Source organism: Eurytemora carolleeae, unplaced genomic scaffold, assembly GCF_000591075.1.
Source record: "Eurytemora carolleeae unplaced genomic scaffold, Eaff_2.0 scaffold820, whole genome shotgun sequence".
Classification (NCBI taxonomy): Eukaryota; Metazoa; Arthropoda; class Copepoda; order Calanoida; family Temoridae; genus Eurytemora; species Eurytemora carolleeae.
Window position 1 is genome coordinate 101,159 of NW_019396706.1, and position 15,855 is coordinate 117,013.

General features: G+C 33.4%; 2 protein-coding genes across 2 annotated transcripts; both read right to left on the minus strand.

Annotated features, from left to right (window-relative positions):
* Positions 1-2,974: 2,974 nt before the first annotated feature.
* Positions 2,975-9,113, minus strand: LOC111707625 (protein jagged-1a). Its single transcript, XM_023480756.1, has 10 exons — positions 9,016-9,113; positions 8,631-8,689; positions 7,511-7,629; positions 6,074-6,158; positions 5,764-5,875; positions 4,908-4,970; positions 4,706-4,781; positions 4,218-4,338; positions 3,765-3,885; positions 2,975-3,292 (listed from the first exon to the last, which is right to left on the minus strand). The coding sequence occupies exons 1-10, from the start codon at positions 9,016-9,018 to the stop codon at positions 3,179-3,181; spliced, it is 873 nt and encodes a 290-aa protein (XP_023336524.1). The 5' UTR covers positions 9,019-9,113; the 3' UTR covers positions 2,975-3,178.
* Positions 9,114-10,685: 1,572 nt separating this feature from the next.
* Positions 10,686-15,764, minus strand: LOC111707624 (coagulation factor X). The gene is made up of 4 exons (XM_023480755.1): positions 15,571-15,764; positions 11,639-12,778; positions 11,427-11,544; positions 10,686-11,251 (listed from the first exon to the last, which is right to left on the minus strand). Exons 1-4 carry the CDS (start codon positions 15,673-15,675, stop codon positions 11,082-11,084), a joined length of 1,533 nt encoding a protein of 510 aa, XP_023336523.1. The 5' UTR covers positions 15,676-15,764; the 3' UTR covers positions 10,686-11,081.
* Positions 15,765-15,855: the final 91 nt, after the last annotated feature.

Here is a 15,855-nt window from a genome sequence, read left to right on the forward strand (position 1 = left end):
CTCTACTTTGAAACCTTTGTACTGTAGACTGAACCTGTGAATTGTACTCTGCAATAGTGTATAGCTGACATTGCTCTGTGCCCCCACCCCCCCCTGCTCTGTACCCTGTACCCTAAAACTTTACAGCTCTCCAATATGAAAATACCCTGTACTCGATTTACTTCTATTTGTACTCATTATCCTGCAGTACTAACTGTAAACCCCTAACCAATGTGCCTTATACTATACACGTACATGCTCTCTGTACCTCTGTAAACTCGCCTGTATCTGGCCGACTTTTCATCACCGAGAGCAAGCTGTACAGTACAAATACATACTGTAAGGCAAAAAGGGACAGTAAGCAAATTCAATTATCCTCTGCCAGGGAAATTTATACTACCATGTGATCTGACCTTTACCCTGTACTAGTACTTTAACCCTTTATTCTACTGTAACCTCAGTAACATGTATATTGTATACATGCGTAACCTGTAAGTGTACATGGTACATGGTCTCCCGGTAAACAATGTGAAATAAATAAATAGATAACAATGTATGTATCTATAAATGATTTTATTTATTTGTCTAATGAGCTTTTTAAATTGTGGTCTGCCTTCTGTGTATCTTCAAATTTGACGGAGTTATCAATATCTACATTAATCTCAATTCTATAGGTGAACAAATTGTACACCACGGAACCACAGTATTCCCTTTAGTTTTGAAAGTTAATTTATTATTTAACCATGCAACTTGTTATATTATTATTATTATTTTTATATTATTATTTATATTATTATTATATTATTATTATTATTATTTAACCATGCAAAATTGTGATTACGTAATATTTAATAATGCAACACAAAAATGGGAAGAAGTTGTCACTTAATTCTCATCTTTATTGGGACACCCTGTTATACCATGTAATATCATACTCTGTACTCCTGTCCTGTATTTTTTTTTCAATTTAAGTACTGATTGTATTATTTGAGATTTAATAGATAAATAATAGAAATAATCTAGTTGTCGTTTGAATGATTTTATTCTTAATGGGCTCAATAAGGTTAAAAAACTTATCCTTTAACTCAGAAATTAAAATAAACGTAAATCCCCCCTAAAATCGGGACTTTTCTTCCTCCGGTAAAGCAAAAACAGAATTTTGCCGCCTCCCTCCCCATCCGGTCAACCAAAATCTAAAATCTACAACGGAAGGTAGGAGGGGTAGGAGGGGGGATTAAAGGATAGTATTTTATCTTTTTAAAGAACTGGACATAAACAAATGAGTTTAGTCCTAAAGTCTCCAATGTATTTACACTTTTCACATGTGATACAGTAAATTACATTTCTGGTTCTTGCAGATAAAAGTTCTATTAATCTCCATCTTCGTACTGGTATTAGAGGACTGTATCACTTCTCCAAGTCTCTCTGTATAGGGACACGTTGTGCAATTCACAATGGTCTGATCAATTTTCACAGTTTTTTATTTTGAAAACTAATATTTTTCAATTGGGGTTTCTTCACAAAAGTAAAGTTCTACTGCAGGAAAAAATGTAGGAATTATCAGAATTAAATACTTTTAAAAATAGAAAAACGAAAATATCTTCCACATTATTGATCCGATAAAGCTTTGTGAATCGTTCATTGTCATCTTTGCATCGAGGTCTAAAGGTCTAAGGGTCTGAGAAACTGAACAGTTCCAGCAAAAATAATTTTCTTATCCATTAATCTTTGCAACCTGAAGGTTAAAACTTTGATATCATAAACTTTGGCTCTATTTGATCTAGCAGAATTCATAATTTGAAATATCTAAGGTCTAGAGGAAGATAAAGTGCAAAGATTAGAAATTTTGAGTTTGTCTAGACAGCTGTTTAGTTCTTTTCAAAGTACAAATTTTTTATTCTCTTCTCAACTTTTCAATTTGATAATTTATAAAAACATTTGCAAGTTTCAAGATTTCTTAGATGTACTTTAATCACATCAGATATAATTATTTTATGGATTCAAAATTACTTACATCTTCATGGGTGACAAGGAAACGCCTCAACACGAAAACGGATCAAAAATAAGCGGAAACCCCTCAAAAGTAGGTTTTTTTTGAGGTGCTTCCGTGATTTCTTCAAATTTTTCGGAAATCCCTCGAAATTAAAATTTTGAGGAGTTTCCTCTTTTTTTGATCGATTTACCAGATTTGTATGTCCGTTTCCGCTTTATTTTTTTCAAATATTTTCGAGGGATTTCCCAATATTTTTGAGGGGCCCAATATTTTTGGTACGTATCCTCATTTTTTTGATCCGTTTCCTCTTTTTTCAAAAACTTTTTAATTGATATGTACCCTCATATTTTTGATCAGTTTCCTCAAATTTTAAGGTCTGTTTCCTCATATTTTTGATTTGTTTCCGCTTTTTTCAAAAACTTTTTAAAAAGCGGAAACGTATCAAAAATATGAGAAAATTGATCAAAAAAAGAGGAAACCATTAAACTATAAATATTGGAAAACGGATACAAAATATTCGGGAATCCCTCAACAATTCTGAACTTTTGAGGGATTTCCTTGAATTTCTAAAAATACGGAAATTCCTCAAAAATAATTTTTGATCCGTTTCCTTGTTGAGGCGTTTCCATGTCACAATCTACATGATATGTAGATAAAAATCTATAGATTAAAACAGATCGGGGTTTGAAAATATTATTTTGACCAAATCAAGTTTTACTGCAAAGAAACATTTAAAATGAAGTTTTCTAACTTTAGCATCTCTTTTTTAAGAATGAGTTTAGGAGGAAAGAAATCCTTAAAAGTAATAACAGTTGTTTAAGATATAGTTTGTATTAAAAAATTGTTAGAGATGAGGCTATTGTTACATCTATTCATTTTAACATCTACCACTAGTTAGTTAATAGCTACAATAACTTTACAAAAAAACAAAAAAAAAATTAAATAGTTTATTTCAGAATTATGATTAATACAAATAAAATTTTTAATAATTTCTATAAATAATACATAGTAATACTAATTCTTTATTCAATAATTGAAAAACACGAAAAGACATCATCAAACATAATTTAGAAGTTTTTAAGGTTAATATTCGGTAAATATTGGCTGAACCGTTTCCATTAATTATAATTATTGTAATTTAAATTTTAGAAATCTTAATCTGTTGCTGATACAAATCTAGCTGAGATTATAAATGTTGAGATTCTTTTATCCCCTGAAATTTCCAGGTCTAGATGGAGGACTGTACTGTAGTGGAGGTTGGATAGGATAGTTGGATTTAAAGGATACAGTGGTCTCATTGCAGAAAAATCCCTTGAAACCCTGAACACACATATACAGGGCTATCAACAGAAATGAGGCTTTATTACAGGAACTGTCGTGGCATGTTCATTTATAGAGTAGCATGTCCATTTATTTATAGAGTAGCATGTCCATTTATAGAGTAGCATGTCCATTTATAGAGAGTAGCATGTCCATTATAGAGTAGCATGTCCATTTCACAAGTGTTCCCTTTAAGCCTTTTGTGCCTAATCAAGGATGCATAAGATATGCTTCTTTTTCTTGTTTAAATTAGTTTTTTCGATTACAGTTTTTCTTTAAAATGACTTGCAGATTCATGCAAAGTCGAAAAATCAGGGAAATATCAGAATTTAACATCTTCTAGTAAAAATCGACAAGACTTCCTTATTATTTGTGCAGGCGAAGGTTTCTAGGGTACCGTTATAAATCGGAAATTTCCCTAGAACTACATGAAAAAACGTCTTTAATCCCTGTAACATAATTTTTGATTTACCGGATTACAGATGCATTGCCAGGGTGAGTTACAGTATCCATTAACACAGCCTGGATATCTACTACACTTATCACACAGCTCGCCTTCAAACCCTTTGTTGCAGATACAGTCGTTCGGAACACTAAATAATTTATTCTCATTTATTATCAAAGAATTAATTAAATCAAACGTAAATGCTCTTTTTACACGTTTTAGTAATTTCAATCGTTCGGAACGCCAAACTTTACTTCCAACCCTAGAAATTTGACTCCTGAACCATAGGAATTTTACTCTAAACCCTAAACATTTTACCACAGACCCTAAGAATTTCACCACAGACCCTAAGAATTTTACCACAGACCCTAAGAACTTTACTGCAGGCACTGGGAATTTTACTTCAAACACTGGGAATTTACTCCCAATGCTAAGAGTTTTACTCCAAACACTTGGAATTTTACCCCAATGCAGACCCACCTGCAATGTCCATTTAGTTCATGGCAACCTTCTCTACAGACTGGAATATCACACAGTGTTCCAGTCCAGCCCTCCTCACATATACACTGTCCAGGTTTATTACAGGTCCCATATTTACAACCTTTAATCAGAATAAGAATTAAGAAACTGAGTTCTTGCCAAAAACTTTTTAACACAATTTCGTCTTTGATATTACAAATCTAAGCTTGAAATGTTTAAGTTTTACATCATCAGGTTTAAAAGATTCGAAAGTATGAGTTTGTGGCAAAAACTATATTTAACTAATAAATATTACTTTGCATCATGTGAGGTCCCAAAAGTAAGTTGGAGTAATGTTTTAGCAGTGCAACCATTCCTTGCTGTGATTTAAAAACAAGGTTAATAAGCAATTTAAAAAGAGTAAAGTTATTTGCATGTCTTGGTCGGGGAGGTGGGGGGGGGGGGGGGGGGGGGTGTAGGAAGTTTGATAAGTACAAATACAATATAACCTGATAATGGTTTGCAATCTGTGCAGTTTGGACCCTGGTAACCAACTCCTTGTATACAGAAACAGTCTCCAGGCCACTTTAATAAACAAAAATAAAGTAATTTTAATAACAAAGAATATCTTTTTTCGATTTGTTTCTGATTTATCGAATAGAAAAGCCAAAATTCTTGGTTAAGTTTGGTTTGAGTTTAAAAAGTGTTAACCTCACAGTATCCGTAGTCCTTCGAACAACCCGGAGCACATTCTGGAATACTGCAGTCAGATCCCTTTAATAGAATAGACGTAGAGCTTTGAAGTCCCTTTAACATAATAGGTTCATAACTTGGATTCCCTTTAATATAATAGGTTTTTAACTTGAAGTCCCTTCAATATAATAGGTGTAGAACTTTGAACTCCCTTTAATAGAATAGAATAGGTGTAGAACTTAAAGTCCCTTTAATAGGAAATGTGTAGAACTTACAGTCACTTTATTAGAATAGGTTTAGAACTTGAAGTCCCTTTAATAGAATAGGTTTAGAATTTGAAGTCCCTTTAATAGAATAGGTTTAGAACTTGGAGTCCCTTTAACAGAATAGGTTTAGAACTTGGAGTCCCTTTACTATAATAGGTGTAGAACTTGGAGTCCCGTTAATATAATATGTGTAGAGCTTGGAGTCCCTTTAACAGAATAGGTTTAGAACTTGGAGTCCCTTTACTATAATAGGTGTAGAACTTGGAGTCCCTTTACTATAATAGGTTTATAACTTGGAGTCTCTTTAATAGAATAGGCGTAGAGCTTTGAAATCCATTTAATACTTAGTAACTAGAGATCCCATATATTATAAAAGCAACACAATGGCATTGAATAAAAATGTTAGATCCAAAAACTAAAATGAGCGAAAAAAGAGAGCGAAGATAGCGGATTTAATATTTATTAACTGATTATTTAAAAAAGCTTTAAACATTTCTTTATTTCGAAACAAAAATGTAGTTTTATTACGTTAAATCCGTGGTTAGTTCAACTATGTTTCTTAATTAGATGTAAACTCCGATTTCAAATCTTATATTCTACTAACTTACACTCCATCCGGGTAAACAATTACACTGGAAAGCTGTAATACAATCTCCAAACTTGCATCCCGGCATCTTTATACAATTCTGACACGTGGAACCCTGGTAACCCATCTCACATCTGCAAAAGAGTAAGTTTTGTTTTCTATATTGGAAATTAAAGAATACAATTTATGATCTGGAAAAAAGCATTTTTTGAATTAAAATATAGAAATTTTATATCCACAGGGAAATTACTGATTTAATCTGCAGGAGGCCTAGTGACTGCAGACAATATAATTAAGTTGTTAAATTAATAATTAAAGAATGACTATGAGACCTGCACACTCCTGGGGATATACATATCCCGTTCTGACAGCTGTTCGGGCAGATAGGTCTGTTACAGTCCTGTCCATCCCAACCATCTTAACAAGATTTAAATATTAAAGATAGGTCTATTACAGTCCTGTCCATCCCAACCATCTTAACCAGGTTTATATATTAAAGATAGGTCTGTTACAGTCCTGTCCATCCCAACCATCTTAACAAGGTTTATATATTAAAGATAGGTCTGTTACTGTCCTGTACATCCCAACCATCTTAACAAGGTTTATGTATTAAAGATAGGTCTGTTACAGTCCTGTCCATACCTGTAAAAAATCTAGATGCTATATACTGCAACGATAACTCTACTCAAAGTCTAATTAGAATCTAGCTGACTTTATCTCTAGCCAATACTCAAGGCTTTCTATCCTTAGCCAAAACTCAAGGCTACGTTACGTCCGTATTAAACGAATAATCGTGTTGAACTAATTCATTTTATATACAGGTGAAATCAAACTGACCGTAATGGCCAGTAAGGGTCAACATGAAACATGATAAGATAGATAAACGAATATAGATAAATCAGATATTAATAGCATGGTTATATAATTCATTACATACCAACCATCTTAACAAGGTTTAAATATTGAAGATAGGTCTGTTACAGTCCTTTCCAGCCAAACCATTTAACAAGATTTATATTTTAAAGATAGGTCTGTTACAATCCTTTACATTCCAACCATCTTAACAAGGTTTATATATTAAAGATAGGTCTGTTACAGTCCTGTCCATCCCAACCATCTTAACAAGGTTTAAATTTTGAAGATAGGTCTGTTACAGTCCTTTCCAGTCAAACCATCTTAACAAGGTTTAAATATTAAAGATAGGTCTGTTACAGTCCTTTACATCCCAACCATCTTAACAAGGTTTAAATATTAAAGATAGGTCTGTTACAGTCCTTTCCAGCCAAACCATTTAACAAGGTTTAAATAATAAAAATTAGTCTGTTATAGTCTAAAACTAAAGAATGCGCGAATTTTATAACGAGGTTTAGATATAATAGTTTTATGAGGTTATTCAAAGTTATTTACTTTTACGCATTAAGCACTTATATCCATTTACACATTTTAGAGATGTGAAATTGACCCTTCCCACCCCTTCCTATTATAAATTTTACCCAAACACATGACTACACATGATTATTCCGTTAAGATTACCGAAATAATAATCGACAACCATTATTTATTACCTAGACATGTGACTGCTCCCTCCGGACTATAACATCTTGGACTCCCCTCCTCAATCATTTTTTATTACCTAGACATGTGATTGCACCCTCCGGACTATAGCATCTAGGACTCCCCTCCTCAACCATTATTTATTACCTAGACATGTGACTGCTCCCTGAGGACTATAACATCTTGGACTCCCCCCCTCAACCATTATTTATTACCTAGACACGTAACTACTCCCTCCGGACTACAGTAGTAATGATCTTGGTTCTCCAGGTAGTAAGGTTGACATCTTACATCAGCATACACCCAATTCCAAGCTGAGTTCGATGACAGCTGACTTAATATATTTTACATTAAAAGAATAATTTGCTTTATTGTTTTTTATTTTCATAGTAAAATTTTAAGATTTTCTTTGCAGAAATAAGCAAGTCACAAATCACACAATTCTAAGCAAAGGTGAAAAAACAAAAAAAGACGACAAATTGATTATAAATTAATAAGAAATTGAATCAATAATTATTATAGGCTAAAAAATCAATTTTTTACAAATCCAATTTTTCATGTTCGATTTTTCTTAAAAATGCTACGGGCAACGCCGGGCACTTCAGCTAGTATTAATATATAGTTAGTGACGAGAAAGATTTCGTTGTATAGGGATTATATTACATCTTGATGGTCAAAGCTCAAACATTTTAATGTTAACGAATTTGCACAATTTTAGATTTTACTTTATGCAGCAAAGTCAAAACGTTATGCAACAAAATCTATCATGGTGTAACTTTTTACAACTTTTGCGTAGGCAATGTTATTGAACGATTTCCTACACGATTACACTTTTTGTTAGATAATGCATAGAAGGAATTGAGTCTTTGCTACAAACTCGGATTTATTAAACTCGATGCAACCCAATATCTTGGACCTTAGATATTTTAAACTATGAAAATCAAATATAGTCTCAGTTTGAAATATCAAAGATTTACACGATCAGGTTGCAAAGATATATGGATTAGCAAATTTGAATTTGTAGCAAAGACACAGTTTCTTAAATGCACAATTGGTAAACATCGTACTTATCAAGAGTCTTTTTTGAAATTTTAATAGTTTTGACTGTAATGACTTGGGGAGGGTTAGTATTTGATCAAAAAAATGCATAACTTAATAATTAGAAATAGTTCATAAAAAAAAAGTTCTTTCTTTTCTTATTATACAAATATTAAAATCTATTGGGTAATGAATGATGTATTACAAAAGCAATTTTTTTTAAATGGTTATTTTACAAAAAGGAAAAATTTGATCATTTGGGAAAAAATTATGAAAATAAAATGTTAAAACTCCTACTTCCTTCTCCCTAGTATACAACCAATATGGAGAGAGATAACCAATGAACCTGACCCAATCTAAAAATTATGAAGACGACAGTTTACAAACTGCAAATAGACAAATTGTGTAGAAACATATTCGAAAAGGTAAGTTCCAAAATTTTTTCGGAAAATGTTCTAATGTTATTTCTATAATCTCGAGGAAATTAGGTTATTTAGTTGGTTGCGCTCGTAGACTTAAAAGTATCTTCCGGAATTTGTCTTCACCAGAAATTGTCTCTGAAAGTACTTTGAAATTTGTCTTTCCAGGCTTTGTCGATAGCGTAATTTGACTTTTCGGAATTTTTTTCTGGATTTGTGGAAATACTGGATTTTTAAAATTATGAACAACCTTAAAAAATTACCATGATCCCTAGACGAAGGACGAAACCGATCTGATTATCAACTAGCTGCTTCAGGGAAGAAAACCCTTTTCCTGCTGAATTATCAAAACAAACATCAAAATTAATGGCATCTGAAAAGTTGGAATAACACCATCTGTTTTTACACCATTTTTTCAGCAAAAACTTGTTTTTTTTTCAGAATTTTTTATTTTATTTTAACGAGGTAATTATATGCAAGAAAAGTATATTATGAGGAACACACATGGCTCTATTGTTGCATAATACGAACCGGTATACAATGATCCGTATACTGGTCTAGTGTGTAGATTGTAATGTATATTCATACCGACCACCAGTTTACATTACCCAGAACATTTAATGCAACAACTGGAGGCTGGCAAAAAATTTAAACAAAATTGTTTTCATTGACATTCTGGTAGGACTTTCTTTTGCACATATAATTAAGATTCAACAACAGTTATTCAATATATACTAAAATACTGCAGTATATATAATATACAATATACACTAAAATACTGCATATATATATATATATATATAATATTCAATATATACTAAAATACTTCAATATGTATATAATATGGAATCCTAATTACAGGAAGATCTCGCTACTGCCGGAAATGATCCTTAATTCATACATTTCAAATTTTTAACATAATTTTCCATTTTGTGTGACTTTACAACATAATTGCGCTTCCCAACTGATGGTGGATAACAAATTAGAAAAAGGGTAGATGCAAATTATCATCAGAACGATTTATGCTATCATGTTGGACTCTTAAGATGAGAATTGTGCATACAACCTTTAATGTTTTTTTTATGAGCTTTTGAGTTAACAGTTTAATAATAGCGATTAATCTCTGTTTTCTTGGATGCAGCAAAACAAGGATTTAATGAATCAATAAAGTGTGTCAGCTATTCTGTTTATTGTTGAACACAAACTTATTTTGATTTTCAAGTGTGGTGCAAGATTTGTCTCAGTAAAATATCTTCGTGTTTTTTACTGTATTAACGTAAGCTAAATTATTTAATAATTCCACAATCACATATGTCCAAAATTACGCAAACTTCGATGAGAATTTGCTAATTATATCCTAGCTTTAAAGTGCACATGTTTAGGGCTACTTTAATACCGACCCCGTCTTGATAATTCATGCACCTTTCCTCAGAATTCTGGATCTATGTGAAGCAAAAGCAATTAATAATATATCTATCTAATAAGGAGATATCAGTATTAGCTAATTCTCACAGCGTGTTCGATATCCAGAACAGTCATCGGTCAATTTATAAAAACAAAGTTTTCTCTTTTTACCTCAAAGCTTTTAAATTAATTGAAAATATATTTTCCAGAACGATATGCCAGTTGTTCTACAATCATTTGGTCTAAAAAAATAATTTGTCCTACAATTTTTTATCCATATACTCTTCACTTGTCCTTAAAACTATTTGTCCTTCAGAATAAGGAATATGCTATTTTTCTAACACTTTTATATGTCCTGCAGGACAAGTGTCATAATACCATACTTCAGTTAATGATTTTAATTTTCATCTTTTCGGATAAATATACAACTAGAAAATTTGCTGTTTTGTTTCAATATCATCTCATAAAAATGTAAATTTGTCCTAAAATTATCAAAATCATAAGTCTCATAAAAATATAAACCAAAATATCTAATTGTAAACATTTATTCTTTCACACTATTGATAATATTACAACTACTATATAATTTAAACAATAATTTAGGACTAGAAACCTAAAGAATAGGGAGGAAAAATCCCTCCTTATAGGATACAGGTTTTGAGGTATACATACACAGAATGAATATTTTTGTGTCCGGAAGAGACCGCTACACGTTGTTGCATCACAGTTACAATTTTCTAGGCCGTCATCTTGGTTCTTTAGGCGACCATTTTGTTTATTTAGGCCGCCATTGTTCCAACTTTAATGAAGGCCTAAGAGGAGAGAAGGGAGAGAGGGTATTTTTCAATCTCTGAAGAAAATCACATTCTTAATAGGAAGGCTGAATGAATCACATAATTAAATTTGTATTCACAATTAAAGTCAACTATTTCCCGCGATTTTTTTCTTCAGTTTCAATTGTCCTTTCAAGCCAGTCCGTGTAATTGGGAACTTTTGCGTAGATTCCGTATTTTCCCTGCCTCCCGCACCCCTCACCAAACGAGGTTATTCCGTACACAGTCCAACGATTATTCTTCATGCATAACAACGGACCACCTGAAAAACATTTAAAAATATTATATTTTTCAAACAAACTTTAAAAACTCTAAAATAATACAAAATTTGTTGTTTAAAACAAAAACGTTTGACAAAAATAAATTTGACTCTAAGGAATCCAAAAAGTCTATTGTTTTTGCCAAGTTGACCAGCATTTATAATGTAGGAAAGTTACCTGAATCTCCGGCACAGCTGTCAATTCTTCCTCCCTTGTATCCGGCGCAGAACATGTTATCAGTTATATAGTAGTTTTTATACACGCTCATACAATCACTCATGGGAACTATTGGTACCTAAACAAAATAATTATTACAAACAATGTTTTTATTTTTAAAAATGGTCAAATGTTAATAAAAGGTTAGATATATAAGAGATGATCTATCTTACCCTTGCTTCGTGAAGAACTTCAGTTCCAAAGAAATGTGATTTCTTCTCCTTTCCCCAACCAATAATAGTACAGTGCTCCTGATCTGGCAGCATTTCCCCTTGTTCAGGGAGACAAGCAAGACCAGCATGCGGACCCAGCTCTACAGGTTCAGGGAGTTCTAGCAGAGCTACATCATTGTCAACTGTATCTCTGTTATAATCAGGATGGATTATCGCTCTCTTTACAACATACTCTTTCTCTGATCCTTCATGGATCACAAGATCGTGTTCTCCAACCCGAACTATCAAATGTTTCCGGACACAATGGCTGGCAGTCATTATCCATCTAGGATGGATCAAAGTACCTCCGCAAAACGCCTCACGGTATTTGTTTAAGAGCACAATCTGCCAAGGCCAACGGCCGGGATCAGCCTCCCGACCGCCGATTATCCTCAAGGCCCAGGCAATATCTGATGTTTTAGGATTCAAATTCGTCTGCTGGTTTCTGATCCCACACTGGGATGAATAGTCTTTAAAGTTTGGAGTTTCAAACTCGGCTTGAAGTGTGTTGATTTTATCCGTCTCGGACTTGAGCGGAAACCCTTCCTCATCAGTAATATCCAGAGATTTCCCGGATTTATACCAGGTCTCACACTGGCTCCCTTCCCTGTAGCAGTAGGCCTCCTCGGTCACCTCGTTGTTCCCACACACCAAGGGGAACCTGCAGGACTTGACCCTGGTAGTCTGGCAGAAGTCAGTGCATGGTGTCCATCGCGACCACTTTGTGTAAAAGGCCCGATTTCTTTTTAACTGATTTTTTGTTTTTCGTCGCAATTTCTTTTTTCTCACAATATGAAAGTCTCGGCCGCGACAACGATCACTATGGCAGCCGCGCTCCATTTTTATCACGGCTGAGCCGCAAATATGAGGAAGCGCGCAATGGCGTGCTCGTTTTTGTTTACAATGTCTAGAGCAGCGCGACCAACGAGTCCAGTTGGTATAAATCTCATCTATATCCATCTCAAGGTCAGGTTGACCTGCCTGCTGCGGAAAAGAAAGATTAAGTTTAGGATTCTGGAAAGAGTGTGCACGCCAGAGTCCGCTTGAATCTCCAGATTTAACCATCTCACTGTTGGATAAACGTACAGCATTCTCTTCACCCTGAAATAGTTAAATATAAGATAAAACAACAACAGAATAACAAAATTCATTTTTATCATTTTTTCTCTTTTTTATTAGATCAAATAATCTGAGTTTGATATATCAAAGGTTTACAACATCGAGTTCTAAAGATATTGAGGTTTAAATATTTGATTTTGTTCCAAAGACTTTCTAGGAGATTATATAATAATATACTACACCTGTATATTCCGGAAACTAGAAAACAATTAATCATCTCTTAAGTCCGTAGAGAGCTAAACCCCAGGTGTTTATGTGCCCTATATTCACGCCCCCCCCCTCTACCCCTTCCAGTAGCTAGATAATGTCCCCCTATTACTATATTGTGACCACGGGGGGTCACACCCCTTTTGGGTGGGACTACACCCCAGAGTAGAAGGAGGAGAGGGGGGGGGGGGATAAATTCATTTATCTCTGTACATCAGTCAACAAATCTATTTTTGTACCAAGATCATTTTTAATATTAAGTTTCTTTTTATTCTTCACAATATCTTATTCCACCAAACATTATGAAAACTTAAAAATGAGGATTACAAAATCTAAATGATTTCTCAGACTTAAAGTGCCATTGTTTTAGCATTGAACGACATGGTTAATAATAAATAATAAAAGGTATATTCAAATTATGATCGCTAATAAAGATATAGAAAACTAAACTGATAGATGGCTAGAGTAGACTCCTGTCTAGGCTGGGGAGGGAGAAATATATTTTCAATAAATGTGGAACTAACATCTACTTTTTTACTCTACAGAGGCTTGGTCCATCACTATCACTGAATTTTAACTCTTCTTCAACTTTGAGACCATCTACTTTACTTTCCCCAACCATTTTGGAGTGTTTATATATATATATTTGTATCTGTTAGTTATAGCTATATATGTTATTGTTAGCCATAGCTGACAAAACGGTTGGACAAAATTGGCTGAAATTTTTAAAAGGAAACCCATGGTTTCCCAGGGGTAACAAAGGCTAAACAAATCGAATTCGAACTTTTATTCTTTCAAAATTCGATTTTTAAAAAGAATTCCACGAGGAATACCTGAGACTTCAGCTAGTATTAAATATATCGATAGACGCAGTGTTTCGCCCTATTAGTGCTCATCAGTGTGGCTCTTTTGACTTTTCATCAGATTTTGATTTTGCAATTGACGGGACTTGAACCGGGATAATTCAGATATATTTACAGTTGATGCATTTTTACTAAACATGTAGAAATATTAAATTCTACAACATTGTCATATCAAATAACACTTGCCTAATATACATTTTGATAAGGAAAATTATTCCTAAGACATGGGCCAACAATATCCCCCCCCCCCCATATCGTAACGCCAGTGGTTTTACCTCTCATAGAAAATATTAAAAATGGAAGGTTTAAATATATATAAATCTTAATCAGCACATGTTAATGTACAACTTAGTTAATTAATCAAACCTAATGAGTTAATTTTCAACACCACTCAATAAAGAAAATGATTATAAAAAATCTTTTTAATTTTTTTTAGTAAACTCAGTTTTCGCAACAAAAAATTTCTAATTCCTTTATCTTTGCAAATTTAGAGTGTAAACCTTGATAAATCAAAGTGTGTGGCAAAAACTCAATAGTGATTCAATTTTCAAAGGATGCTAGTTCTTTAGAAAAAAGGGAACTAAAGCTTTTTAAGAGAAGTAAATGTTAAATGTCATCCTATTAAAAAACACCGGCTTTACTATCTACTGATTGTTTTGAAATAAAGTGATAAAAACATGAATTGCATAATTCTAAAAAAGAAATGACCGAACACGTAAAAAGGAAAATAGTGTTTAAAAAAAGTTCTTTGCATAATGATTAAAAGAGGCACGTGTAAAGAATGAATGAATGCAACACGTATAAAGAAATGAATGAATGAAACATCTTGTGATAAATGGGTACAGTTACACTCATGACCAAATTTGTTGATATGTCCATAGGAGCAGTGCAACTATCTATCCAAACAAGGACAGCAGTGCAGCTATCTACCCAAACAAGGACAGCAGTGCAAGTATCTACCCAAACAAGGACAGCAGTGAAAGTATCTACCCAAACAAGGACAGCAGTGCAGCTATCTACCCAAACAAGGACAGCATTGCAGCTATCTACCCAAACAAGGACAGCAGTGCAGCTATCTACCCAAACAATGACAGCAGTGCAAGTATCTACCCAAACAAGGACAGCAGTGCAGCTATCTACCCAAACAAGGACAGCATTGCAGCTATCTACCCAAACAAGGACAGCATTGCAACTATCTACCCAAACAGAGACAGCGGTGCAAGTATCTACCCAAATGGATAATCTTGTCAAATTTGGCACTGTCAAGTCAAAACATGGCTTAGAAAACAACAGCGTTAATATTTTTTAATTTGCCAGATCTTCCTTTATATAAATTTTAGCCTGTTTTCTATAAAGGAGGAAAAGTAACAATATAACAATTTACAACAGTAAATAAATTTTACTTATCGTCTAAAGCTTTACTTTTTAGAAAACCCTAACTCACTGTCACTGTCTCAATAGAAGGACAGTTAGATTTACGGGAACAATCTGTTTTTGTTAATTTTCTATAAAATAACATGAAAATAACTAAACCATGGGAAAACAATATGAATCTGACTAAAATCATCCTTTTTCAAAAAAGGAGGATTTTAATTATGAAAAAGAAATTTATTTTTAATTCATAATTAAGCGTAATAGTGACATACTTATTTTCATCCAATTTTCATGAATTATATTTTTTCATATGCAAAATTAATTACTTACTTTGTTTGTGTAAAGATGTATTGTAAGAGCCGTAGAAACAGCGGCTAGAACTGTTACTAGCAGTCCAAATGAAACTTTGTAATAAATACACTTTTTCTCCTCCATCCTTCACGATATATTCACTCTTAAGACGGAAAATATAACATGGCCGTCAGAGATCTCTACGCTAGGATAGACAGCTAACAACTGGAGGATAAATCTTTAAGATGGGGGGGAGGGGGATTTAGGGGAGGGGCAGTTACAAAGTTCTGTCACCAATCCGGGGTGAAGCGATTGGGTTAAGTA